The 27841-nt window shown below is 34.2% G+C and overlaps 2 protein-coding genes across 6 annotated transcripts in view; one reads left to right on the forward strand and one right to left on the reverse strand.

The window, feature by feature from the left end:
- LOC123672019 (nuclear hormone receptor FTZ-F1) overlaps positions 1 to 27841 on the reverse strand; it is a 159534-nt gene that overhangs the window by 13489 nt on the left and 118204 nt on the right. The gene's annotated exons all lie outside the window — the stretch shown is intronic.
- On the forward strand, positions 6671 to 10731 carry LOC123672021. The gene is made up of 3 exons (XM_045605971.1): positions 6671 to 7246; positions 7345 to 7421; positions 10630 to 10731. The coding sequence occupies exons 1-3, from the start codon at positions 7007 to 7009 to the stop codon at positions 10646 to 10648; spliced, it is 336 nt and encodes a 111-aa protein (XP_045461927.1). The 5' UTR covers positions 6671 to 7006; the 3' UTR covers positions 10649 to 10731.

Below are 27841 nucleotides of genomic sequence, written 5' to 3' on the forward strand. Positions count from 1 at the left end.
CGTTAGATAACATTTTCGAGTAGTAATATTTTCAACCTTTTCAGTTTTTCTTCTCTAATCACTTTACAATTATTTGAAAATTATTCGGAAATTTTTTCCGTCAAATTTTTAGTAACTGCCTACCTATACTACAACAAATTGTTCTTGTTTGGAAATAACTTTAAACCGGATAGTAGCAATTGTAATAAATGATGTAATGCACTTTTCACTACTATTGTTTATTGCAATAAACATGTCGTTTCTCTAATTATTAATATAAATTATGATAGCAATGCATATTACCATTCTTGGTTCTTAAGGCATTTGCCATTCAAACAAGAGCATGATTAGAGGGCACAAACAGAAAAATCTGTTGAGAATATTGCAATATAATAATAGGAATAGCATTTTATTAATCTAAATCCAGCATTTATCTTTTCTAATCATGGTTTATGATAATAGTTGAATTTCTAACCCGTCAAAATCGAGGTTATCTATAATTTGCTTCACCTATTAATTCTTACAAAAATGTTATTTTCTCTTTCATTGGTATGTCAGAGGTAATATCTGTGAATGGTTCTGTAAATGCTATTAACATAAAATTTTGCATGAAGCTCAGAATTGTTCTATAATATACACCCAAATTTCAGCTTATATCGTGTTTACGGATATTCAGCCGGCAGATTGGATGGACATAATGGATTTTGAAGACGAATTCGTATCGTTTGAGACCATTTTCGGACAAAAATTCTAGAATTACGGACATTGTGAATTATTAATCCAACTGAGCCCTCTCAAGTGGGTCTAGGTAAGGAATTGAACGACTCATATCTCATCTAAACAGAGGCCTTGTTGGGGGTTTATATTGGTGGATAATATAAACAAAACAAAAAACAATAGAGGTCAAGTTTCAATACACAAACTTTTTGAGCGTAATGTGAAATTAAATTCACGTACAAATTCAAGTTTGAAACAATAGTAGATGAATATCCCCTTTTATTCGTCAGCAACAATAAATTTTTTTATGGTTTTACATATACTGAGAACTACACCAAAACATTCACCGTCAATGAATAACACATCTTGAAAGATACCAAATTGCGGGAAGGATAATAACAGCACCAAATAACGTTAATTTACCAATATAAATGATAGAGTATAATACAAACATGGCCGCCTGGGAATACTGGGTTCTCTGTAGTAGTTAACGATGCCATTAAAAATGTTTTGTTCGCAAAAAACATATTAGTGTCATATGTGCTCAAAAGGAAATGGTACTCAGACTGCAAAAACATATTTTAACACACGTGTTCATTCTAAATATAAGCGATTTTGATCATTAACGCATGCTAATGGACTGTTAAACGAAGGAGCTTTTGTCCTAAAATGGAATTGCAACGAAAAATATCAATTTCAATTCAATTTTCTCTTATTCTGTGACAAATTTGTTCATTCGGACATACCTTATAGAACAAAATTGTGGGGAAATATTTCAAAGTCATATTTATTTCAGGTGTATTTCAATATTATACTCGTATGTTGGTACTAGGAACTCTTCCGGAACTGTCCTTCGGATAGATAGGATTTTTTTTCTTATGATCGTTGGTTTGATGGTTATCCGATAATATAGGCTAGTCTATTCTGATTTATCCTACACCAAGCTAAATGTCAAACCTATCTAATGCACAGCTAATATAAATGTCTATTAACGAAAATGAAATAGTCTTTATTTTTGGTTACAGAATATTATAATTCAATATAATTGAAAAATTATTGGAACTATTTGATCTACACCTTTACATTGGTTACCAGTGCTATCACATATAGTTCCGCCTCATATTCGTAGACAGGTTGCAGTCAAGAAATCTTGAGATAAATTTCATTTCTACCCGAACTTATTTCCAATTGTATCCTACCTTCCAGATACTAGAACTGCTAGATTAAAGTCACGCTAACCTTTATGGGTTAATACCTTCCTTCAATCGAATGAAAGTGACAAGAAAATTTGGCGTTCGAGATGGAATTCTTGTAATGTCTTCAACAAAAGTCTTATCGTTGATCCTTCAGTAAAAGTTCTAGATTTCAATCTTCCTAGGAATACTTGGTGTATTTTAAATCGACTTAGGATTGGTATACAAAAACCAGTCACTACATCTATACGTGGAGACAGAGTTTTTGCTGAGGTTTTTATATGTTCTCTTGTATCATACGTTGAAATGTATGATTCCCCGTTTACATTTTCCCTGCTACTACTGAGATTACATCTAAACATGCTTTGTTGTTTGAAGTTGATAATTTTTTGTAGGGCTCTATCTCAAAAGAATATATATATCTTAGACATGAAATATGTAAATATAACATAAAATATATTTTTCGGAGTATGTATCTTCTGTCAATTACATGGTCAATATCCAGTTGAATTCTACAAATCATAATATTACTGAATGAGCCATTACCAAATGTAAATTATTCCTGAACGGACTATAAATGCCAATAATATATCTGTGCCATCCACCAAGATATGGTTGAAAAACCTATGCACTCCAATTAAAAATCGCGGTCAAAGAGTAAAGATTTATGGATCAAGAATAGCCAACAATTATTATAAATAACTGGAATGAAAGACCGAGAAACAATTTCCATGGCCTTGAAGTAACTTTGTTACGCTATAATTACAAACGTAATCAACTTGCATATTACGCTCACGATATTACTGTTTCGCTTCTTGTAATACAACGAAAGCCATTATGAATCTCATGGATGTTGGACAAGAAAGAGGAGGATCGGCTTGTATCTTTCGGACACGCAGATTTGCTTTCAACAAGTTAACAACATTTGTGAATACTTTGTTGTTTTCCATTTATCTCCATACGACTAACTAGTCAGTTTTGCAGCTTAGGAAAAGTACTTAAGTAGAAGTAGAACTAATATTGAAATAATTCTCCTAATAGATAGATATAATAGTCCTAATATAAGATCATTAATTCAACATTGACGTTATAGAAAATTACAAATTCGGAAACATGAACGAAATACACGCCGTCGTCAGCCATATAACAGGCCAATTGAAAAGTCCCCGGTCTACCATAGTAAAACACCTTTTTTTGACAATGTTCGATTCAACATAGTTGCTTTCGAGGGCGATACAGCGATTATAGCGATCTTCCAACTTTTCGATACCATTTTAGTAATACGATTTGTCTTTCGCTTCAAAACGGGCCTCAGATTCGGCGATTACTTCTTCATTGGCGCTAAATTTCTTTCCAGCGAGCATTCTTTTGAGACAATTCGAAGCCCAATTCATGCAATTTTGCCATTGTATTCATTGATTTGTGACACGGCCCATTGTCTTGATGAAACAGCACCTTTTTATTCAAATGGGACCGTTTTGAAGAATTTCATCCTTTGAACGATCCAATAACGCTATATTATAATCGCTGTTGATGGTCTGCACCTTTTGGAGATAATCAATGAATAATATACCTTGCGCATCCCAGAATACTGATGCCATAACCTAGCCAGTTGACTGTTGTGTTTTTCTTCGCTTTGGATTCGATTCATCGTGTGCAGTCCACTCAGCTGACTGTCGATTGGATTCCGGAGTGAAATGATGGAGTTTATTGTACTTAAACAGCTTCAAACATTGCTCAGAATCATTAACACGTTGTTGCTTTTGATCGATTGTGAGCTCTCGCGGCACCCATGATGTACACGTTCGGATGATATCTTCACAATGTCTGCTATCTCGATCAACTTCACTTTACGATCATTCAAAATTATCTTGTTTAAACCTAGCATACCAATCAATGATGGTTGATTTCTGGTGTAGAGCCTGGAAACTCTTCATCAAGCCAAAATTCTACTTCAACTGCATTTTGTCCCTTCAAAAAGCAATATAAGCAAAATAACAAAAGTAGCAACACTCACAACGCAATATCTCACAAACTAATGGTCGGATTGCTGTCAAATCTTGACACGTATCGTTTGAAGGTTGGTATGGATTTAATACTAGCCCCGCCATCTGTGCATCAGACTGGGGACTTTTCAATTGGCCTAATTGTGGATTGCATTGGCGGCATTGCCCAACTTAAATATTGCAATAATTAGTGATTTCGTAGATTTTGGGCTTGTTCCCTAATGTCGATTCGAAAAGTAATAGGCAAAGGTTCAAAAATGATTTTCAAACTCGATATATCATGCAGTAATTGCTTTTTTTCTCGGTGTAAATTTTTTTTTAATCAGAACCCCCAAATCATATAATAAATAATCGAATCGATTGCAAGTGTAATACGATCATTTTAGTAAAACCAATGCAGCAATCCACCAATTCGAGATTTTCCAACGTTTTTGCCACACAATCGAACCGACAAGTTTGAAGTCTCTGAAGCGCAAAATATAACACGGTGCAATGGTCAAGTAGGCTGCGAATCGATCCGTGAGCTCGGACAACGCCGCTTTAAAATGGTCAGTAATTGCGCTTCGGCGTTGTTGATAATTCTAATTGAAAGTGATGAATTTCAAAGATAATCGACCATAAGCGCTCTTAATATAGGCTCAATTAAGCGTGAGCCGGTAGCCCGAGGTCTTAGATTCCGATCTACCGATAAGATTTCATTTGGTCAAGCAGCTAACTGCTAGCTCTGCGAAATAATTGACTGGATAAAATTTCGAACTACTGGAACTCCGATAAAATCAGAAGTCCGCCTTCAAATTGGCTGAGGAGTGTTGTTCAAGTATCTGGAGAAGTTGCAACAAGCGCGGAACTTGTCTATTCAGAAAGTGGAGGCCAACCTGACCTAAACGAAACAGATAAATATTGTATTGCTTCCTTCAGTAGTTATAATCTACAGTGAGCTGAGATTTTATGGGAAGATAGAAAATCCATCAGAAAGCAATGCAAAAGATTGGGCTCTTCAATATTCGGGTTGAGATCTTACTGAAACCCTTGCCATTGGAAATCCATATCATTGGGTAGCAGCATTATATACAGGGTCAGGGTGTCCCGCAACTAGTCCGCAAGTCTTGTGCATCTTCTTCTTCAGGTGCTGTCTTCGTTCCGAAGTTTGGCTATCAACAAAGCTATGCCTATTTTCGATACTGCAGACCTGAACAATTGGCAGTTGTTGCAATTGTACCATTCTCTCAGGTTCTTCAACCAAGAGTATTCTTCTTCCTATTGACCTTTTGCCCATAATCCACGGACAATGAGCTGTAGCAACTGGTATTTATCTCCCTTCATAATATATCCCAGGTATTGCAGTTTGCGCTTTTTAATAGCCAGAACAAATTCTTTCTCTTTCTACATTCTTCGCAAAATCTCCGCATTCGTTACTCTCTCTGTCCACGATACTCTTAGTATTCTACGGTACATCCACATCTCAAATGCTTCTATCCTTCTGGTATCGATCTTCTTCAAAGGAATCCGTAGATCTTGTGATCTAAAAACTGAAAACATTTTAGGTCTGAAGTACACTATTTTTTAGATACAGGGCGATTAAACTGTTTCTGCGCTAAGAACTTAAACGATCGTGAATAGATGAGGAAAATATTTCAGGTACGTATTGAGAAAATTTGTAGATACCAAACCAGAAAGAACTCAATGTCAACGTTTCGTAGGCTTTAGATAAGTGGCATCCTCCTGTTGAAACCATATATCGACGTCTTTGAGAATTATATCATTCAACGGTGGCATAAAAACTTGGTTCATCATAGCACGATAAGATTCACCATTTACTGTTACTACATATCTTGACTTGTACTCGAAGAAAAACGATCACACCATACCTCGAAATCACTATTAAGCTCAACATCCCAATGTTAAAAGAGGTAAATCAAACTTCTAAAATTATCTCCACAGTATATCAATACAAAGGTAATGAATCATTAAAGGAATAGTTTCCAGAAATATAAAAGCGATAAATTGTTGAACCCATAAACAATGTTTTAGGCGACGATCTTTATTTTCATCCAAGGCTACAACTAGAGGCAATGAATAATACATCAGTCAGATTCCACAACGTACAAATCGAGAGTTAAATGTGGATCACTACCCGGATTCAAGGTAACACGAATCATAACGAAAGGAAACAAAACAAACATTTTCCTCTGAATATTCACGAACTCACAGGAAGGTTACGATGGGGTATAATAGCTTGAATAGACGGAAAATTTTGACGTTAGGTTTAAAATGAAGTTGGAATTATTCGATACAAGCGGCAAGAAGTGTTTGATAACTGTGGAATATGGAAATAGTTGGTCATGCAGGACAAGCTCCTTGCAGGTTTGGTGCTTGAAGATTGGAAGCTAATCAATGTCCTAACCAGGACAAGAGCGTTTGATACACTTTTTAGGAGCCGAATCTTCATGTGGATTCAGCAAATTAATTCATAATGAAGAAGTAAGAAGGCAACTCATGAATCAGGAGAGGAAAAATCACAAATGTGACCTTGAAAGATTGTATTCTTAACGTAGTACAGTAACTGAAAATTTTATTTGTGAAGACGAGGAATATTGTACACATATATATTGTAAAACATCTCAGCTGAAACACCCTGGATCCTACTATGATTAGAATTTCTATTTACCACATTTAAAATGAAAAAAGTGAAAAATATAGCTTCACATATATGTTCACAAAAACAGTGATCCAATGTGGCATACATGCTGTACAGATGTGTCTCGCTGAAGGATATTCCTATAAATCGTCCAAGTCGTAAATATTCCGTCTATTTCCACCAGTTTTAACAAATTTTCCTCATTATTCCCCTTACGTTCTCCCACACATCATAGTTGGCGTCGTATCACAGTTCAGCAGACCTCATGCGAAGATAGCCTTGGCGTTTGTGTACGGATGTGTATCGTAGTAGCCCGATAGATAGATATGCCCTTGAGCCCATCTGAGAAGACTGGACCCTTTCCAAGTGCGGCTACACGCATGTTGGCTGTTATTGGCACACTGATCTGGCTAATGCACATCTATTAATAGCTCAATGGCAACAAGGCATTCTTTGTGAGCCGATAACTCGTTATGCAACCGATTCAAGGTCAGAGAAAGTTGATCCACCGTTGCATTCGGTCAATCGGCTGTCTAGTTAGATCAATCCGACTAAACACAACTAGTGCTCGTGGTAAGTGGAGAACCTATGGCCGTTTCCATGTGGCTAGACGGGTTCTCGATCAACAGGTGCTAGGCGAACCAATGAGAAACTTCCCATTATGCCCCTATCAGATGCCGTCTCCAGGCGGCCTTTTTGGAACTTCCATTTCGGTAATCACAGACTTCCGTTATCTGTTGATGTCTTAGTTCTTCTTTTTCTTCGGCTAGGTTTTGGCCTGATGCTTTATAATTTATAATTCTGCTTTCAGGAACTCACAGACGACCATTTTTTGTTTCAAGGAATCGAGAATTATATGGAAATGATTAGATATTTCTACAAGATACAGTAAGACAACCTGTTGAATTTTTAATGGAGATATGAAAAACGATCTTCACTAAAAAATTTAAACTTGAAAAATATTGTTTATATATTTTCTAATCGAATTGCAACTTGAGGCTCAGTTATAGAATAATGCAAGTTCTTGCCTTATTTTTTGATCGTATAGTATGCAAATTTCTTTCCAGAAAATAATCACAAAGGTTTCTCTACCTTCGGTAGACTCGAAAGCAAAAATTGAACTACACACTAATATCATATTCAATTCTCAAACAAATCTTCAGTGAACTCCTGGAAACAGATAAGCAGATCTAGGCTGTATAGGGTGTTCCTAAATTAGGGGTACAAGGGAGTCCCTGGATAATTTTAAGAAAAAAGTCCTATAAACATGGTCCCGCAAACGCTTTGTTTTCGAGATGAGAGTGTTTATTATGGTTAAACTTTTTTGTGATGATTATACAAGTTTATCGAATCTTGTTTAATCTTCGGTACATATTGGGTAAATAAGGACCAAATTACCAATTAAACTACCAGTGGACCAACTAAAAAGTTCTGAAGGAAAGAACTGTTCTCGAAAAAATGCCAGTAGCCAGTAGATTTGCTTCCAAAATAAGCATATCACATGATGATAACTAATTGGAATATCTATGCCAAATTCAAGTTGAATAGTGAAGAGAAGGTACTAGGTTACTAGGAGAAAAAGTTTCAACACCATGTATCAAAGTGTTTGTTATTAGGATTTTATTTCTTAAAATGATCTGTCATTTCCGTTTGTACCTACAATTTAGAAACACCTGTATGTAGGTATTATTCCTCCTTGTCCAGAAATGAAAAATAAATTCTTACAATCTCTGAAGGAATGATAATAGTATATTCTAATACAAGTTGCAGAATGGGCTCCTATTCCAACACGAATGCGAAATTCGAAAGCGAGCGATGAAGGAGCGAGTTTTTGAACGTATGAGTGTTGGACTTGCCTTCTGCAAGGAGTATAAGACGATATTTTCTCTATTTCACTCGAGTTTTGTGAAATATTTTCGAAATTCAACAAAAAATTCAGATTATACATTCTAGACTTTTGTATTGTATCTTGGCAGTTGGTGTGACTGTTACGAAAATTGACAGATTACGGAATATGAATTGGAATCGTATGTTTCGAATATTGAAATAATTTATAATTACGCATTAAATTCGTGAATTATGCCTGACGAAATCGATTCAACACCAACAGAATTAAGAGAAATTGAGAATGATGTTGAAAATCAGTTCACTATATCCAAATTATATTATATTGACAATTGACGTGAGTTGAAATTTGATAGGATAGTCTGTGTTGACAACTACAAACCGAAAAATTAACTGAAAACAATGCTGTAATGACTAATGAATTCATTACAGCACTGTTTTTAGTAGTGTAATGAACTCATTAAGATACTGAAATAGAGAAAAGAATTTCTGGCCATAATATTTTCCGGCATTATGCATTAATCGATAGAAAGTTTCAATAATATATTTAAAAGTAAAATAAAAATTCTGTAATTGTTAATTATAGATTCGGTGAATTGGATAAAGAAATAATAGTTGAAGAAACACGCCTTTATTTTGAAATATGATGAAATTTTGTTCTTTTAATATGTATTCAGTAAAAACGCGTAACGCAAAATACTCAACAAAAGTACCCATTCATTGCGTATATTTAGATCAAATAGTAAATAGAGATAACCCACTTGGGCCTATGTCGAAATGCACAATCTGCATCGAATCAGAAATAGAGAAAACATTCCATAACCACCAGCCAAACACACCGAATTTGGACACCAACGGTCCAAAACGTGAATTGTGTAAATAAAAACGAAACTCAAGCAGGTACATTACTCAATCCGATCCCTTCCTCTGCCCGAATTATCAGTCGCTCTCGTAACTCATTTACAAAGGCGCATTTCTGTTTACTGAAATAATTTGGCCATTTAAATTTGAAATGACAAAACAGCGAAAGAGAAAGTGTCCCGAAAATTGTGCGCCAGAAATGGTTCTTGGTATTGCGCCACATTAACAACGAGTGAATATACGTGTTGACGGATAAAGCAAAGCTTATTCGCTTTTTCCTCTCTCTTTGTAACCTCAAAGAAATAAACATAGATAGAGGGAGCATATGTCATTTTCAGTTAACAATTTTGTCCCCAACATGAACTATCAAATTTGACATGAAACGCGCAGAAATGAAAATATATCAGTGATACGATATTGAGCTCAATTTGAGAGTTTCTCCACAAAGAACGCATTTCTTATGTCCCATAGTGAATCATTGTTTCATATCAACTCAAAATATATTGATATGAATACCTAAAGATATCAGAAATTCAGAAAACAAATTTCAAGCGCGCCTAACGACGTAAAACAACGGATGACACTAGGAGAGCAAAAGTTGTCTAACCTTAGATTTCAGCAGGCAGATATAGAAAATAACAAATATTCTGCATACTATAAATTCGACAATTAGGAAAAATATTGAATTCCAAATATTCAAATTAGCATATTTAATTGCGAACCACTCAAATAAATATATTTCATTCAATATAAGATACATTCATAATGATGAAGTAAAATTGTGGATTTGAAAATATATCACAATTCGACAACGTTGGGGGACATGTAAAAATTGCGTATACTCTCTCTATCTATGTGTATTACTCTATAGATGTAACCAACTCTAATTCATATACGCACTTATCGATTAAAAAGTTGTTGTAAATAAATTCAAGTATTACAATTATTTTCTTGTCTTCATGAATTGAAATAACATACCATATAAAATATATCGACTGCTTACAAAAATTAAGTTACCACTCGATACTTCAATACTTGCCCCATTTTTAAAGAAGGAAATAATTCGCGGAATATAGAATATGGTCGATGAAATCAAGAAACAAGCAAAAAAACAATTATAAATTCCCATGAATTTCAAGAGATTCAATCTGACCTGATAATTAGCAGATTCTTAGATTGTTCATCATTAAAAAACACTGCAAAGTTTACACTATGTTTTATTATTTAATGCAAAATATTTCAACATGTGTAAAAAACATGTAATAAAAAATTAAACCAAAGAATCTAGTAGTAGGATTCAAATCTGGGATAATTGGTTCCAAAATCTCAATAAAAAATCCAAAACTATGAGAGTGAAGCTGTAATATTACAATGATTAAATTTGTTGCAGGTTGAAAATCCTAATATGACGTTTTCGGCTTTACAGCAACACACACTTATCTGAATTGTGCTTTCAATATTGAATAATAATGGATTAATTCAGTATTTAGGGGTGAGTAAATAATATATGTATATAAACTGAGACGATATTTTATCAAATCGCCGAGGTCCACGAAAAATCCGATGTTGTACGGGCCCCTTCAATGAATATCTCTCCTCCCCAAAAAATGTACAATTTTGAAAGAATTACCAGGATATAATCATAAATTAATTCCATTACGCACTTTCGGAAAAAAAACAGAGGAAAAATAAATTATGAATGAATTTCACACGGTTATGTGGGTTCTTATTACATCAGTGTATTGTGGAAATATGGGTCGTCGAACATTCGGTAGATTGCTTGAATAACCACATGAAGAATTTGTGCATTGTTACGTAATTTACAGAATTTCGGTAGAAATATAGAATGACATTAGAATAATTCTCGTGTAATAAATCAGTTAAAAAAGATATAAATTTGTGCTGTCATTCATCATACCCTCTACGAATGTAGATATGTGGGATCTGAATTATTTTCATTGCTTACTATCAAGCCAACAAACAGTTTGAAAATTTTCATGAATTTTACGGAATATCGAGTTGTTATCAAAACTAGAACAACTCGATTTAAAAAAGTGATATTCGGACTACATTAGGAGAACACGCACTACATGCAACACGAAAATTATTAGGTTTTATTGGGTAATTGGGGTCAGAGGAATTCCAGCCTCAACATACGATCTTATCCCTTCTGTTAAATACCTAATAAATACAATATTCAACTCGATATACGTTCGTAGTTATTTCGATTCAATGATGTAAGTACTCTGGTTGACTGTGTTATTATATTAATCAGATTAATGAATCTACTACACTACTCGATACCTTTTCTTTATTTCACTCTCAAATAAAAGAAATTATTTAAAAATTTATTATTATGTTTTCTTTATAATAATTTTCTCGATGCTATTACCTTTTTCGCTAATTGGTGTTTATGGTGGTTAGAGGGCAGCACGAATTCAAATGTAATAATTGGGATTCTTCAGACAATGTAGTTTTCTATTATTGATTGTTTTTACTTTAATGACTCACTTTAACTCGTATTTCTTCCATTGATGTACCATTGTTGACAATTTTTTTTCAACTGATGCATAAAGGCTTTTACAAAACATTTATGATAACAACAGTATAAGGATCGCTTGATAAAAGTGGCTTATTTCGTCAAAAATCTTTGTATTTTCTATGTTTTGTTTTATTGATATTCTATGGTCGAATATCATGGTTATGCATGTTAGGTTTTACTGAAGTTCATTTATAATTGTGTTGTACAGCTGATAAGATATTATTTAGAATAGAGAATCGGCTTGTTGTTTCGAATTATAATTTTCTTTCTATTAAATAAAGGCTCGGATCAATGCTCTAAAAGGATATTTATTGATTTCATAAAGATATAAAAAAAACAGTAATAATTACCTAAAAGAATCGAAACAACAAGCTGATTCTCTCTTCTGAATAATATCTTATCAGCTGTACAACACAGTTATAAAAGAACTTCAGTATAACCTAACATGCATAACCATAATTTTCGACCATAGAATATCAATAAAACAAAACACATAAACAAAGAAAATAATGACAAATTATTTTACAAAGATTTTTGAAGAAATTAGCCATTTTTATATGGCGATCCTTATTCTGTTGGAACATGTGAGCAAACGCTGTAAAACACTATATTTGTGAGAGAAGCCTCGAGGTAATTGGCAAGAAAACAACGGAAGAATAAACACGTAGTGGTCCTCAAAAATAATACGGAATCGTTCACCTCTAAAATGGTGTCTAATCCGTATTCCCGATGCATCCTATTCCTTTAGAAACCGGTTCAAATCATCCCACTAGGGCCTCTCTGCTGGAAGAATACGATTCCGCGAACTGTTTTTGAGTTTAGCCGCCTGACCCAACTGTGTATGTTGAATTTGGCGCTTTGCATTCGGTTGGAATGTTTCTTGCTTGGATCTAGGTTATACCCGTAGACTTTGATCTATGAGCAGCTGCTACTATTACTTCATAACTTTTTTCAGTTCGACATCATGTGAATATGTATGAGAAGTTTCGTAATTTTTTTTTAAGGATTTGTCAAGTTTGGAATTTTTAATTTGTTGATTGAACAATTAGGAGAAAACATATGAACTTCTAAGCAAAAAGATTAGCAAGAATTTTCTCACGAATTGATAACTTCATTCATTTAACATACCTACTAGAGATTTTATGGTGTTGTCCTTGGGTACATGTTAGTTATTCTACTGAAATCGAATGGTATTAGCTGATACCGCAATAGTGCCTCTGAGCTTGGCTAATAAACTTTACCATAATTAATAATTTTTTTTTTTCGCCTGAGGTTCTCTCCTCTGACAAAAGATAGTGCCATGTTGGTGTAAAAGTAGTTACTAATGAATTATAGTATAAGTGGTTTGTAATAAATCTCTTTATTTGTCATAAATTGTTTTTATATCAATCATATGAATACCGGGGTTATTTTTCAATTCATCACATGGGTATTCAAACTGCCAAATAGAAAGCATATATGAAATCTAATTATGTACTATTAATTGAAGAACTAGACCTTTTTCAAGGAGTCTCAGATTTTCTGATTCTTGAATGTTATCACAAAATAATACGTCCAAGCAATTCAGAGCAAGTGAATAAGTTCGATCTTCTGAGAAGATCTGCATTTATCCTAAGTATGTGGAAGAGTGTCGATAAAAATTTACTGACCTCGATTCAGCTCCATTGAGCTCCCATAACTCAGGTCAACACCAACAACAATCTATTCGTTCTGCTGGGTTATTAGAGAAGCAATAATTATGCATATAGTATAGCGTTGCAAGACAATAATTTAAGTAATTATAAATTTTGCAGACGTGCATCTACACTCTGCAACGACACACCCAAAAATTGATAAAGTAAAAATGTGCAAGTGTTAAAGCTTTCCATTGGTGGTTCGTCGTAAATATATCTAATATCCGCATTCCTATTCACAACAGCATCAACTCATCCGTGCTATTTTTCAATACTACTCTTTCAGAGCAAAATCTCCAAAAGACTCTGACACAAGAGATCTCGAAGCCGGAGCCTCCCAATGTAGTAGTGTATTGTCTCCTCTTGGATATTCAATATAGTCAGCCGACATCCCCAAGTCAGACTGAACTTCTCTAGCCATATACGCAGATGACACTGCTATCATGGCTAGGTCAAAAATTTCCGATTGGCAACCAGATACCTCCAAGACGACGTAAGCCGTCTGGAAGAATGGTGCAGTGAATGGGCAATCAAAGTGAACCCAGAATGCTGCTCTTCTCTTGTTACAGAGATTAGTCAAACCATTCAACCACGTCCAAATTTACGGACCTGATATCCCCTGAGAATTCCAAGTAAAATATTTGGGACTCATCTTGGATAAGAAACTCTCTTTCAACCTATCCCGTACAAAAGGATAAAATGGTGCTTGTCAAACATTCTTCGCTGCTCTCCCGTCGCAGCAACATGTCCATTCTGAACAAACTTATCTTGTATAAAACTATTATCCGTCCCACTATAACTTATGCTTCACCGTGTTGGTGCAGAATAAATTTCTCAGGATCGCCTTCAGCACGTCCTGGAGATCCTATCACCGTTGAAGAAATTTCTTCATGAAATTGCTCTAAAAACTCTAGGGAAGTCGATAAAACACCCTAACCGGTTAGTCTGAAAATCCCTCGACTACGACGAATCTTCCACCAGATACAAGCGTCCAAAGCTAGCACTTCAAATCGATTCTTTCGATGAAGGAATCTATGACTGATATATTCTAAACAGTAGGTTAGGTTTAGTGAGTAAGAGTCTTACATTGTTCGACTTTTTATGAGGTAGTTCGTCCATAATTCCCCTGTTTTAACACAAAACAAACAAAAACACACTAGATAAAGCTCAGAGTGGGTTTATGAGGGGGAGAAGTGTACAAGACCACATTTTCACTCTGAAACAGACCATTCATAAGATCAAAATAAGTGGAAGAAAGGTTTATTTTGTATTTGCAGATCTGGTGAAAGCTTTTGACAGAGTTAGTAGATCGAAAATGTGGGAGAGAGGGGTAAATAAAAATTTAGTGGAGTCGATTAAAAGTATAGATATATTGTGAAAGCTTGAACTGTGTTATTTTCAGAAATATGAAGTCGGAATTATTTGAAACAAAAGAGGGACTAAGGCAGGGTGAAGTGCTAAGTCCGACACTATTTATATTGTTTTTGGATGAAATAATGAAAGAGGCAAAATAGAGAACGGAGAAGCTTACAGTTGGTTAGAAGAACTTGAGAAGAGTTGAAATATCAGAATGAGCCTTTGCGGATGACATCGTATTGATGGAGGGAACAAGGAAATTTGGATATATGGAATGGAGTACTGAGAAAATATGGGATGGAAATAAATAGGAGAAAGACAAAAGTGATGGAAGTGAACGATGAACGAGAAGATGATTGGAGATTGAAGGAGAGGAAGTTGAAAAGGTGAAATGTTTCAGATATTTAGGAGTGAACATGGAAAATACGGGAAGTCAAGAAAGGGAGATTAACGAGAGAATTGAAAAAGCCGGCAGATTATACTACACAGTTAATAAGAAATTCCTAAGAAGAACCGAAGTCGAAGAGAAAACTAAATTGACCGTATTTGAGTCGATATTCAGACCTGTTCTGTTGTATGGTTGTGAAACACAACAAAGAGAATGAGGAGTAAACTACAGGCAGTAGAAATGAAATTTTTGAGAAGAGTGAAGAGGGTTACAAGGATAGACAGAAGGAGAAATGAGGACTTAAGAGGTGAATTGGGGATAAAATCATTGGAAAGTTTTGTGGGTGAGAGGCAGTTGGGATGTAGAGACACCCACATCGTATGGAGGAGGAGAGACCAATCAAACAAATATGGGAGGCAAAAGCAAAAAGGGGGAGGCCGCAACAAACATAGAGGAGGAAAAAAAGAAGAGAGGGAAAAGCGTCAGGGAAGCTAAGATGATGACATCAAATAGGCCAGAATGGAAGAAATTCATTAGATCGAATTAGAATTATTCTTAAGTTATTGTTAACTTAGAGAATGTAGACAATGAAACCCATACACCGAAAAGTAACAAATGGGATACAGATTATATATACAAAAAAAAATTGGACGGTGATACCTTGTGGAACCGTCCAATCGGAACTGTCCTGGAAATTCGAGGATTCAGAATTAATGAAGCCAACTCGCTCCCGTCCTCTTCCATTTCAGCGCGCTCTCAGTCGGGTTTCTTCATTTTCCCAATTAATACAGCTTGTTATCCTATCGAGAATTCAAGTAGGAGGCTTGTAAATAAACCATTACATCTTCAATGTGGCCGGTTGCGAAATTCCTCTCAAGCCGATCGATGCATAATATTCGATAAAAACGTCGTGACCTAAATTCTAACATTTGAGATATCGAGCAGATGTGTTCTATAAAGTTGGCGATGAATGAAGGCATTGCTCTTGCCGAGTGATAAAAATTGGTTTATCGATTGAGTTTTATCAGAAGCACCGAAAACGATGTTACTCGGTTAATCATTTAGGTGAAGTGGATCTAGTACTTAAGGTATCGTGAGCAGATTGAAGGGTTCAACGAACCTACGAAAGAATACCAAAACATTTGAGATAGGTCTTCGAAGCAGGAATCTAGTTAGACAACTGTTTAGTCGATATTTTGAAATGAGCAGAGGGTCAGGAAACATTTGAACCGCACATAAGCTTCGGTATGCAGTCAGACTAATGTACCTTCCAAAATGTAAAGAAAGAAAGCTGTTGATTAGTAGTTTCGGTTCCTGATAATCTAACGCTGTATACCGTCACATCAAAACAACGAATGCCACTCTTGGGTTTCAGATTTTCCTAAAATTAAATTATCCTTCTAACTCCCTCAAAGTGGTGCAAAACAGGTATAAGGCGCCAAATTATAATGTCGAGTAAACAAGTCTGGACGTGTTTGAAACAATAATCCAATTATCCACGTTAAAAATAAATTTTGAACGTTTTAAGTACGTATGCGGTTCCTCAATGTAAAAACACACCAATAAAACTCCTAGTAGGTTAGTCGTTTACGTTCCAAACAGGAAAGCGAAAGCGGCTGAGTTTAGCAGCTTGAGAGTCATCACGAAATACTTTAATTCATTTATGTGAAGACCACTTTGTTGTAATTATTTATTTTATATTATGAAAGGTGAGTATTAAATGGATGTTGCTCAAGTAGTTGATGATTATCTAAATTATACTCGATTAAATACTATTTCGAGGATAAGTTTTTATTTCTTCATTGGCATTTATCTTAACGAGTGGTACAAACTTGTTCTAAATGCCGACATATTGAAATCATACTGAATGATGTTCGAACGAAACCATATTGAAGATAAACAAGAAATATGAACCTATTAGAATCAAAAAAGTTCGGCAGTTTATGGTAGTGGAATTTGAAGAAAATATCACAAACTTAAAACACACTATGATTGAATAAATAAATCAAGATTGCAAACGACTTCTGCCATTATTATACCAAATTTGTAATGTTCAAACTATTAAGTGGTGAGGATGTTCTGAACTACCCGAGTAAACCATTCGATATCAGGTTTAGCCTTCTCCTGCAGGAATAGCACTGTAGATTCATCAAAGAAGGCAACTTGTACTCTAATCACAATAAACCTCAGCAGTGATGATTCAAACTGGACAATTCTAGCTGATATTCGCCAAATACATCATTATCTACTGCTTGGAGTAGGTATGTGGTTTCGCATCACTTGGTAACAACCAAGTATTAGATTAACTACATATCCACTTTTCAAAATAGCTCTGATGCTTTGAATCTTTTGTATTACACACTTTTTTGGTATCCTCATTGTCAGTTTGTTTTTCGCAGAGTTCTTCAACGATAAATGTGAAGTCATTTAAGTCAATTTTCCTAAATCACTTCCGTACTGCTTAGTAAGTTTGAGCTGTCAATATAACTACATAACAACTACAGTCTACTAGTAGACTTAGATTAACGTCTGATTATTTTGAATAAGAATTGAAGTCAGGTAGCAAAATTGAAGTATGAAGGAAATCTTACTTCACCCAATAGTTCAGTTCATAATAACTGAAAAAATTTCACTGTAAGCTATGTCTGAAATAACGCATAAACCTTTTATGTTATCTGCTATATTAAGAGAGGTATTATGTAATTCTCTATGAGAATAGCGGGATTGTGGTTTGAATTTATATTGAGTCCAAAAATAGACTAAAATTGAGCACATAAAAAAAATAATTTTATCGTTACAATCACCATGATAGAAGTATGGTGAAACTCGCTGGATCATCAGAATAACTTTAGTTATTCATCGATAGATGGCATCATGCCTATTTACAGTATAGATACTATCGAGTTCTCAGCAGACATCCATTCTAGACCGCGACAATCGACTGGATCGCGCCAAAAATTACCATATATGTTAATGAAGCTGCCAAATTATTATAATGGTTCGGATTAACAGCCGACAATCGAAACGGAAAGTATGTCTGTCTGGCGTATGTTAAAATTCGCGCTTCGGTTGGTTCCGTCGGATTCCAAGCCGCTATAGTTACACGGTTACTTCATGTGCGAAAGAGAATGAGGCTGAAATGATGTTCTCGCCATTATGACGTAACATTACGATTGACTGATGTGGGTTGCTAGGCTACAGTGACGGATAAGTACGCAGATGTGCTCAAATGATACTCGTACACAATGATCAATGGGAAACTGACAGAAAGAGGACAATTTGGGTATTTAATTGCTCATTGTTGGCCCTGGCTGGGGGAACGGAACACGAGTTTGAAGTCATTAGGTAATTCGTCGTTCTGATCGTGTTCCGAAAGGGATTTGTTATGAAGAAACCAACTGATGTAAGGAATTAGAAGGTAATTCAGTGCGATGCAGCGAATTATCATCCTAGTTCAAAAGTTGAATAATTAGCTTTCATTCCTGTTTTGATGATTGAACTATACAAAGGTACCACTGAAGTAGTAGCAGTTTTCATTATATATCTCATGCTTCTGTTATTAACCATTAGTGATATGATAAGCTGATGATTATACTTGATAATATTCAGCTCTATACTGTAACTTCAAATCGAATAGAGATGGTATGGATCGAATAGAGATGGTATGGATCGAATAGAAATGCACCGGAATCGTTTCGAATTGGCATTTTATAACTCAAGTAGCATTACTACGGATATCAATTACGAATTACATTTGGCGATAGAAGAAGAATTTGATACAGAATACCAGATTTGGTCGCCATAGAAGTGAAACATTCCGATTTTTCAGATTACGATTCGATTCGTTCGTTTCTATTCGAGATACAGAATTGAGAATACGACCCATTATGTTATCTCATCTACATTCTTTTATCTTCAAGAGCGAATAGATTAATTTTCGATTCTTCTTATTATTCAGTCGAATAATTGAAGTTTATTATTTGACCGTTTGCCAGACGTACAGATGGAGAATATATGTCAATTCTTCCATTTTCTAAAATTTTAATGGCCATACTAAAAGTTTACACAAAAGAGTAAATCGAGAAGCCTATTTTAAGTTTAACGAATCGAAAGATTATTTTGAGGAACACTTGTTGAAGTTAATATTACTTACGATAACCACTTTAGACTCATTGGATCATACCTGCAAAAAAAATATTCATGTTAATGACATTCAATAAAAAACATAGTAAATAAAGTAAGATAATACAAATTATTTCATAGGTTATGGATGTTGAATTTTTTGTATCCTTTCGTTTTCCTAAAAAAAACGAACAACTAGTAATAGTCAATCAACTACAATGATACTATAATGCAACATCATTATCCTTTATATTTTGCATTTTTGTTATTTGTTATTTAAAAATTACAGTATGCTACACTGATAAATTTCAAAGTATCGACTAAAACGATATTTTCTTTATTTTTCAAGAAATAAAGCTCAGAGCACAGAGTCTGTCCACCGGTGTTGAATGAAGATGTTCAACGTAATTTGAAAAACATTAACATTCAAGGAAGTCTGATGAAATTAGCGAATGCCTTAGAAGAACCACATCCTACCCACTCACTTTTGAAAAACGAAAGTCAGTACCTATATCTACCTAGTTTAGCGACAAATAAATAACTTTCGCTTCAGCGTAAAACCTCGAATGATACAGCAAACTGGGTGCAGATGAGCGAATTTAGTCTGGTAACAGGGAAATGAATTCATTTTCAAGGACATCGAGTGCATACAGCCAACGAACGTTCTAGAATTGTAGGTTTGAAGCTTGAAGATATCAATCTAGTAATATTCCCAACGCACCGAATGAATGGAATGGATTCACTGAAATGTGAACTGAACTATGGGTTTCACGGTAGACCTTCCAGAAAAACTACATTAGAGTCGTTGGGAATGAATCTGACATAATTTTAATGAGAGCTATTTAGATGCACTAACACCCAGTTAAGGGAACATTCATTAAAATGTAATGCCGCCTTAATTTTAATCCTCCATTAAACGGCGCAGGTATCAAATAGGCTCCTCGTATTGGAGGATTAAAAGTTTTCGAAGATTCATTCAGAAGTAACAAGTTGATAGCTAATCAAAATTTAATAAAGAAACGAAACCTCGATTGTCAAAACTCAACTTTTCAATAGACACAGGTGGAATAATTGCTGAATTGAAGAGACATCTCTAATCTACCACTTTATCGAAACTTAAGTTCCCGTATACTATAGTTTGCAATAATTCTTCAATATAAATAATTTGATTTTAAAATTTCCCAATTAATTGTAGAATAACGATTGATTTCTGTATTAAACTTCACCCATTTTATTAAAAAAAAAAGCTCTGTGGCTAAAAGCTAGAAATAGATTCACGTAAGCACCAGTTGAATTAAAAGGAGAATCATGCAGCACCTCATAACTTTATAATAATTCAAAATAATTTTCAGAATTGAAATATATATATCAACATATTTATATTATTCTATCTATGGCATGGTATTATTTATCTCTTAGAAGAATAAGATTATAATAATTAATGTGAAATGAATAGGACGCCTATGAAGCTATTAAATATTTGATTTAATTTCTTTCTGGAATTCAGCACTAAGTAAATATCTATGAAATTGTCCAACATTCGTAATACGTCACAAGTTCCATCAGTTATTTATTTCTAATTAACGTTTTCACGCCATGGTGACACCAGTTTTATGTTTCAGGATGTAATGAATTTCATGGAACATCCTCGCAATCACATGAGTATCATCACTACTTATTAATAAGATGACATATGTTGAAGTTTTTTTCAAACAAAGATTTGCTGGTTGTTCATTCTCCAGTTCTTTCACATGGATTTGGTTAGAGTCAACGTTCAATGTTCACGGTGTTTATGTTCTGCCATATAAATAACAGTATGGAATTAATGTATTGACTTCTTTGTTCGATCTTAATGGTCCCTCAAAACTGATGACTGTTCGCTTGTGTTGGAAGTTTCGAATAAGGCTTTCAACATTTGAGGTTGAACTGGAAAAATGATGAAGATATTCGAATTGAAAAAAAAAACTTATCTTACAATTTAGATGAATCAGAAAAAAACTACAGTGACACTACTCAGAACGCGGTAGGTACATATCTCCAGGTATTTTTACAAGTATTCGAAGAAATCGAATAGAATCAGTACAGAAAAAATAACTGAGAGAGAAGGAGAAACAAAGTTGTATAACCCAATGATTTAACATTGATATCTGACGTAAAGAATATTGATTAGTGTAGTGCAATTAATATGTTGTCGAATGGAAATGGATAAGCATAAACTAGAAGTGCAAATCAGATCATCAAAGGGTGCTTCAGACAAACAGTGTTCCCAACCTTTTGAAATGAAAATTCTCTCAATGAATGCCAAAAATTCCCTATTTGACGTATTTTACAGTAACAATTCCCTGCAACCCTAATATTGACAATGAATTACTAATTGACAAGGTTTAAACTTCAGAGTAACAAAAATAGATAGAGGCAACATATGTCATTTTCAGTAAACAAATTTTGTCCCCAATATGAACTATCAAATTTGACAGGAAGCGCGCGGAAATGAAAACATATCAGTGATACGATATTTCACTCAATTTTCGAGTTTCTCTACAAAGAACGTACTAAACGTAACTAAACAAACTCCAAGCACGTCAAACCACTTGAAACAACAGATGACACTAGGAGAGTAAAAGTTGCCAAACCTTGGATTTCAGCAGGTAGATACAGAAAATAAAAAATATTCTGCTTATTATAAATTCGACAATAAGGAAGAATATCCGATTCCAAATATTCAAATTTGCATATTTAATCGAGAATCACTCAAATAAATATATTTCATTCAATATAATATACATTCATAACGATATAGTGAAATTGTGAATTTGCAAATATATCACAATCCGACAACGTAATCCTACCATGTTGGGGACATGTAAAAATTGTGTATACTTCCTCTATTTATGTTTATTACTCTATGGTTTTTTGCGAATGTTAACGTTTCATTTTCGATGTGAGACCATCACATTGTTATAAAATTGAATTGAAAGAAATCCGGGTATACCTCTACAAATAATGTCACATAGTACATATAGGATCTTAGTTCACATTACACTACACAATTTCTCGAATATACATAATAATAGCAAGATATTAATATTTCCTATTTTCAGATATAAGCCCCGCTACATCGCATTACCTTCTATTCTTCAGTCATTCATATAACTTAGATATGACCATTCAAAACCGAATTATTCAATTGGTACACGCAAGATGTGGGTTCGCGACTTCCTATTCAATAGAAACCGATGGAAGTTACACAACAGGCAGTCGTTCGGTCTACTCCCACCTTTATGCCATACGAAATGGGTGGATCTATTGAATCACAAAGAGAAGAAGCCGAATTTTCGTGTGGATAAACATGAGAAATATTGGGCTAGCTGTGGTTTAGTGGCCCCCCGAGGTAAAGCAACGTTGCGGTAAGTCTGGTAGTCGGCGCAGAGCGGCGGTGTTGCCACATCCGCGGAATTCCTGAAGAATTTCTGATTGAGGATAACATAATCACCAAAATGTTGTTATATTCGAATTATTCATTCTTATAGCATTCATTAAAGAATTGTGTCAACAATGACTCTGCCTAATAACTTCTTTTTATGTAATGATATTCGTACATTTTGAGATCAATTCACTTTTAAAAGTTACGGAAATAACAATAGAGTCAAAATTCTGGATGAAATCGAATAAAAAATCCCGATGAGTAACCAAAAAATTGGAAATAATCAATGGCGACCCCAGTGGGGGGCAACGAGGGGCCAGGATTTTATTAAGTCCATATAGTTTAAGTTGAATATATGTTTTATTTTTTGTTCATACAATATTTCAGAAGGGGAAAACAAGAATTTAGGGGGAGTGTGGTAATTACCCCCCTTACAGCGCCTCTGAAAATAATCAGTATTTCTTGTGTCAAATTAAAAATCGATTCCTTCTAATCAACACATCATAAACGAAATAATATCCGGCAATCTGATCGTTTAGTTTTTCAACTCTGTTGAATGTATCGATCATTTTCCCGAGATCTCCCTTTTCCGGTAGAACCGGCAACAGCGGAACGCGAGCACTGTGTTATTTATTTTACTCAGCGACCTCGTCCCACTTCACGGATCTTGGAGCCTCTATTACACCACAGAAAAGAGTATGCCGGCTGAATTAACAGTGTGTATAATGTTCATTATTAACTTTTTATACACAATACGTGAATCGATGAGGACAAGCATTTCTTGCTAAGGTTTCGAAATCAGAATAGTTGTTTCAAATTGATGTCAAAATTTGAATGTACACAGTTTTCGACTTGTGAAGTTCCCCATCGAGTCGTCCATTAGGAAATTTCATGTGTACGCATTATTTCGTAACATCCTGTAAGCGATACTTTCACAAGGCTGATATAATTTTTTTTAATACGACCATGTGCGTTTCGCACTCATAAAAATTTGAGTAATCTTCCATTCGAATTGGTATGAAGTCTTTGTACTAGTCTTATAAATATGTACGAAGTGAATATTTGAGGTTGAGAAACACCTTGGAAACTTGGAAATAATACTCAACCCAATATGTAATACAAACTCAAATAAGTCATTTAAAAAAATACAACATAATTTTCGAATCTTGTTATTTGATTCAGATAAGGTTAGATTAGCTAGATACTTTGAATTTGAACAAAAACACAATAGCAAATATTTAAAAACATAGATTTTTCTTTTTGAATATGTATACAGTGTTATTTTCATGAGGAAGTGTAATGCAATCAAGGATGTCTTCTAGGACAACTGATTGTTGATTGCAGGAATAAATGGCATGACATTAAAAATGAAGGTTTATTAGAATATAAAGTCATCATCGCTAAAAAAGGTATATAGCAAAGACTGTTATGGCTAATCTAAAAAAATCCCATGAAAATGCAATCCTTGCTTTACTGAATGATTACGAAATGATCGTTAGATCTGGTATTCCTACTATAACTTGCATGGAATGAATCTTTACCTTTTACGTATCTTTATGTCCAGTCTCAAATGTTCAATATTTCAGTTCGAGAAAAAAAGAATATCGAGATGCATATTCTGTCAAGAAAGTAGGAAAATTGAAAAGAAAAACATATAGAAGTGATTGTTGAAATACTTTTTGTCGATATTTATAACAATTATTTATAATCCATCATTTGCTTGTTTAAAGAACGACATTGCGTCAATTCTCCACAAATGAAATTCGCAATTTCTACAATGATTGAAAATATCGAACAAAGAATCTATCTCCAATTTTATATTTTGAGAATACAAACTTATAGATTTTGCACCATTATACATAACATATTTCTGACCAGAATCTCTGAGTCTAATCGAACATCCAAAGTATTCTAGTGATATGGTTTCCATCGACATTTTTTGAGAACGAACAGAAATGGTCTGAAACGATAAGGTTCGACGTACCGATAATAAATCCGTCTTCAATATGGATGTAGTATGATGTTGATAGGTACATATTTCATTACTAACAAATTCCTCAGTTTTATACTATACTTTTGCGCTGCATTAGAATTTTTATTTCAAATCGATGTTTTATTTTCAATAATTCAAAGTACTAATATAAAAAAATACCGAACACAACAAATATAATTAAAAATTTTGACAAAAATATCTTATTTATGCAAAACTCACCAAGCTTTGAAATTCAGGACGAATAAAAATGGCGTGTTAAAACCTTTACGCCTTAGATTAACATAAAATCCAAATAAAAAAAAATTACCTAGGGATGTATTTGAAACACCTTGTATAGGTAGACATAATATCACATATGATTTTATCTCAAACGTCCAAGTTCCCAACAGAGCATTAATTTTATGGTTCGGTCGTCGAAAACAAATATCTATGTTACACATCGTTTCAACGCAATCTTTTTGAATTCTCCCATGATTCACAACGGTCTGATGCACACAGCAGACCGATCCAGGATGCAACGACTGCTCCTCAACTTAATTGATGCATATTTGGAGACACGTCCCCGACGAAATTGACTCTACGTCGACATTTGCATTCGGAACATCGAATACCGAGACTCTATGATGGAAGAAGCACTTCAGGTTTTAGACTTGGTGATACGAATAGTATAGTGTCAAAACTCTATGATCCATCAGCTGATAAGGGAGAAATAAACCGGTTTCACCACTACTTATATGTTAAGAATTTAAGAAGGGTTTATACCACGTGACTTTCTCGTGATCTGTCAAAGTTCAACTAGTCCTGTCTTCTCAGCGTTTTTGAGATCTCACCACTTTTCAGGTTGAGTAAAGCAATCTCAAACGTTCCTCTGATTTACCTTCTTTTCTACCACATGCAAGAATTCGAAATACGTTTTTACGTCTTTATTTTTAATTTTAGAAAAAACGCATTTTCAGCCTTCGACAAGACTTTTTGTATAATACTGTTATGTGAAAATTCATTAAAAAATAAATGTTTGTTGGGAAAGCTAAATCATGCATATATTTATTTTTCAAAAAATAGTAATTTACGTAACAAGTCCGGAAAATAGGGTTTTTTTGGACGAATAGACAAAATTCCAGGACGAGCGTAAGCGAGTCCTGGAAGTCTGTGAGTCCAAAAAAAACCATTTTCGGGCGTGTTGCGTACAATATTTTTTCGGCAACCATGTAAAATAACACTATCACTGCTGCTTTCCATATTTTATTGCGATTGCGATAAAAAAAACATGCAAATTTTTGACAACTAATTTCATATGAACTGTCAGCCGTAATCTCGGTTGTTATGGATTCTATGATGCTTTTCCGGCCTAGTCCGGGAAGTACGTACTTTCCGGACTAGGCCGGGAAATGCTACTTTCTCAGAGAAAAAGCGTCCGGGAAGTGAGCACTTCCCGGACGGTTGCCGAAAAAAATCATTTAATTCTGTGTTTTTCCATTCCAAAAAAATTCATAAAAAAGGACTTTCCGCAATGACGAACTCTTTAAAATGGAAAATAGTGAAAACATCATATAAATCGATGGTCTTTAGCGTAAAATAAAGCGTACTAATTTTTGAACTGATCGCTGTAATGGTTTAGACCCCTCTTAAAATGTGTATAAAACAGGGTGGGTCTTAAAATTGTACATAGCAATACAAACATAGATCCCTTTTATCAAATATAATGCTTTTTTCCTTAACAATTTTTTCAGATATAATAATATGTAAAATGTGATCACTGGAAATTAAATATTCGTGGATCTGACAACGTTCATCCAAACAAATAATAGATTTCATAGAATTTCTATGATCACATCGGTCATCGATTGAGTTCTGCGTTATTTCGGTGATGTACACATCGAAAAAAAAAAGGTGCATTAGCTGATTGTAAAACTATCGAATGCTTATAACTTTTTACCCCGAATCTGGAAAAATGGTAATTGAAAATAGTGTTTTATTTGATGAGAGGAATCTAGAGTTAAATTTAATGTACAACTTGAGGTTTGTATATGAAAAACTACACACCAAGCTGATTATATTTATGGATCACAAAATTATCATTAAATTTGCGGGGATTGGATTATTATGCATGCAGGTTACACTAATTTGAAGTAGTCTTGATCAATCAAAAGTCTTGTGAAGCGTCGACTGTCCCGTCAGCAACTGTTCTGTGACGTCAGTTGAAACTACTCAATTATTCAAGGCGTCTAAACTTTTGTAAGACCCTATTTTAGAGAATTTTTGAAAGGAAATAATCCAAAATAAATAAATAATATAATATAAATAATGTTATTCACATTAGCTGAAAATGTCCTGAACGTCTCCTCAAATTTTGGTATAGGAACGGATCATCCAAAGAATATTTTCGAAAGAAAATCATATCCACCCATATTCATGAATATAGATTGAAAAAAATTTGCGAAAGATTCGGTAGGAATGAAAATTTGGATATATCTTGCAAATATTTCAAAACATGTTCATTCTCACTCAAGATCATTATAGTGGAAATAATTACGTTATATTTTTATCCCAGCTATTCTAGTAACAATGAATGAATGAATGGAAATTATGAATTAATCGACATAATCTGGAATGGCAAAATTCTCTATTCGAAATCTCCGATTTGAAATTATTTATGTTAATCTTGAAGTAATTTACCGTTGAACCTGGATACAATAGGTTGTTATTGTATGATAAAATCGTTTCTGATCTCAGTTGTCTATAGGATACCTCACGTAACATGTGTTTACTAAAAACAACATAACATTATGAATGTTTTTCATCGTAACGTAAATAAAAACACGTGATCGTGTTTTTGGAAATCCTGATTATGAAATAAAACATGATTCATAGAACCTAATTGTTATTTGTAAATCAATTTCAAAAACATGACTGCGATACTACTACAACGAAATTGACTGTGTTGATTATTACATTATACATCCTTGTTGGTAAGCCAGACATGCAAATCGAAATTTGTTAGGTTCAATTGCTCCTTTCGTCACTTTTCTGTTCAAGGTTCACGTTCGAGTACCTATTTCGAATTATTCCGTTGAAAAAATCGAACTTTTATTTGGAAACAAAAA

This window comes from Harmonia axyridis, chromosome 2, assembly GCF_914767665.1.
Source record: "Harmonia axyridis chromosome 2, icHarAxyr1.1, whole genome shotgun sequence".
In the NCBI taxonomy this organism is placed as follows: Eukaryota; Metazoa; Arthropoda; class Insecta; order Coleoptera; family Coccinellidae; genus Harmonia; species Harmonia axyridis.

Bases quoted from the DNA above. Each gene is read 5' to 3' on its own strand.
- LOC123672021 (XM_045605971.1), top strand. From the start codon at position 7,007: ATGCAACCGATTCAAGGTCAGAGAAAGTTGATCCACCGTTGCATTCGG. The intron at 7,247-7,344 runs GTAATCACAGAC...TTCTGCTTTCAG, and splicing joins TTTTTGGAACTTCCATTTCG to GAACTCACAGACGACCATTT.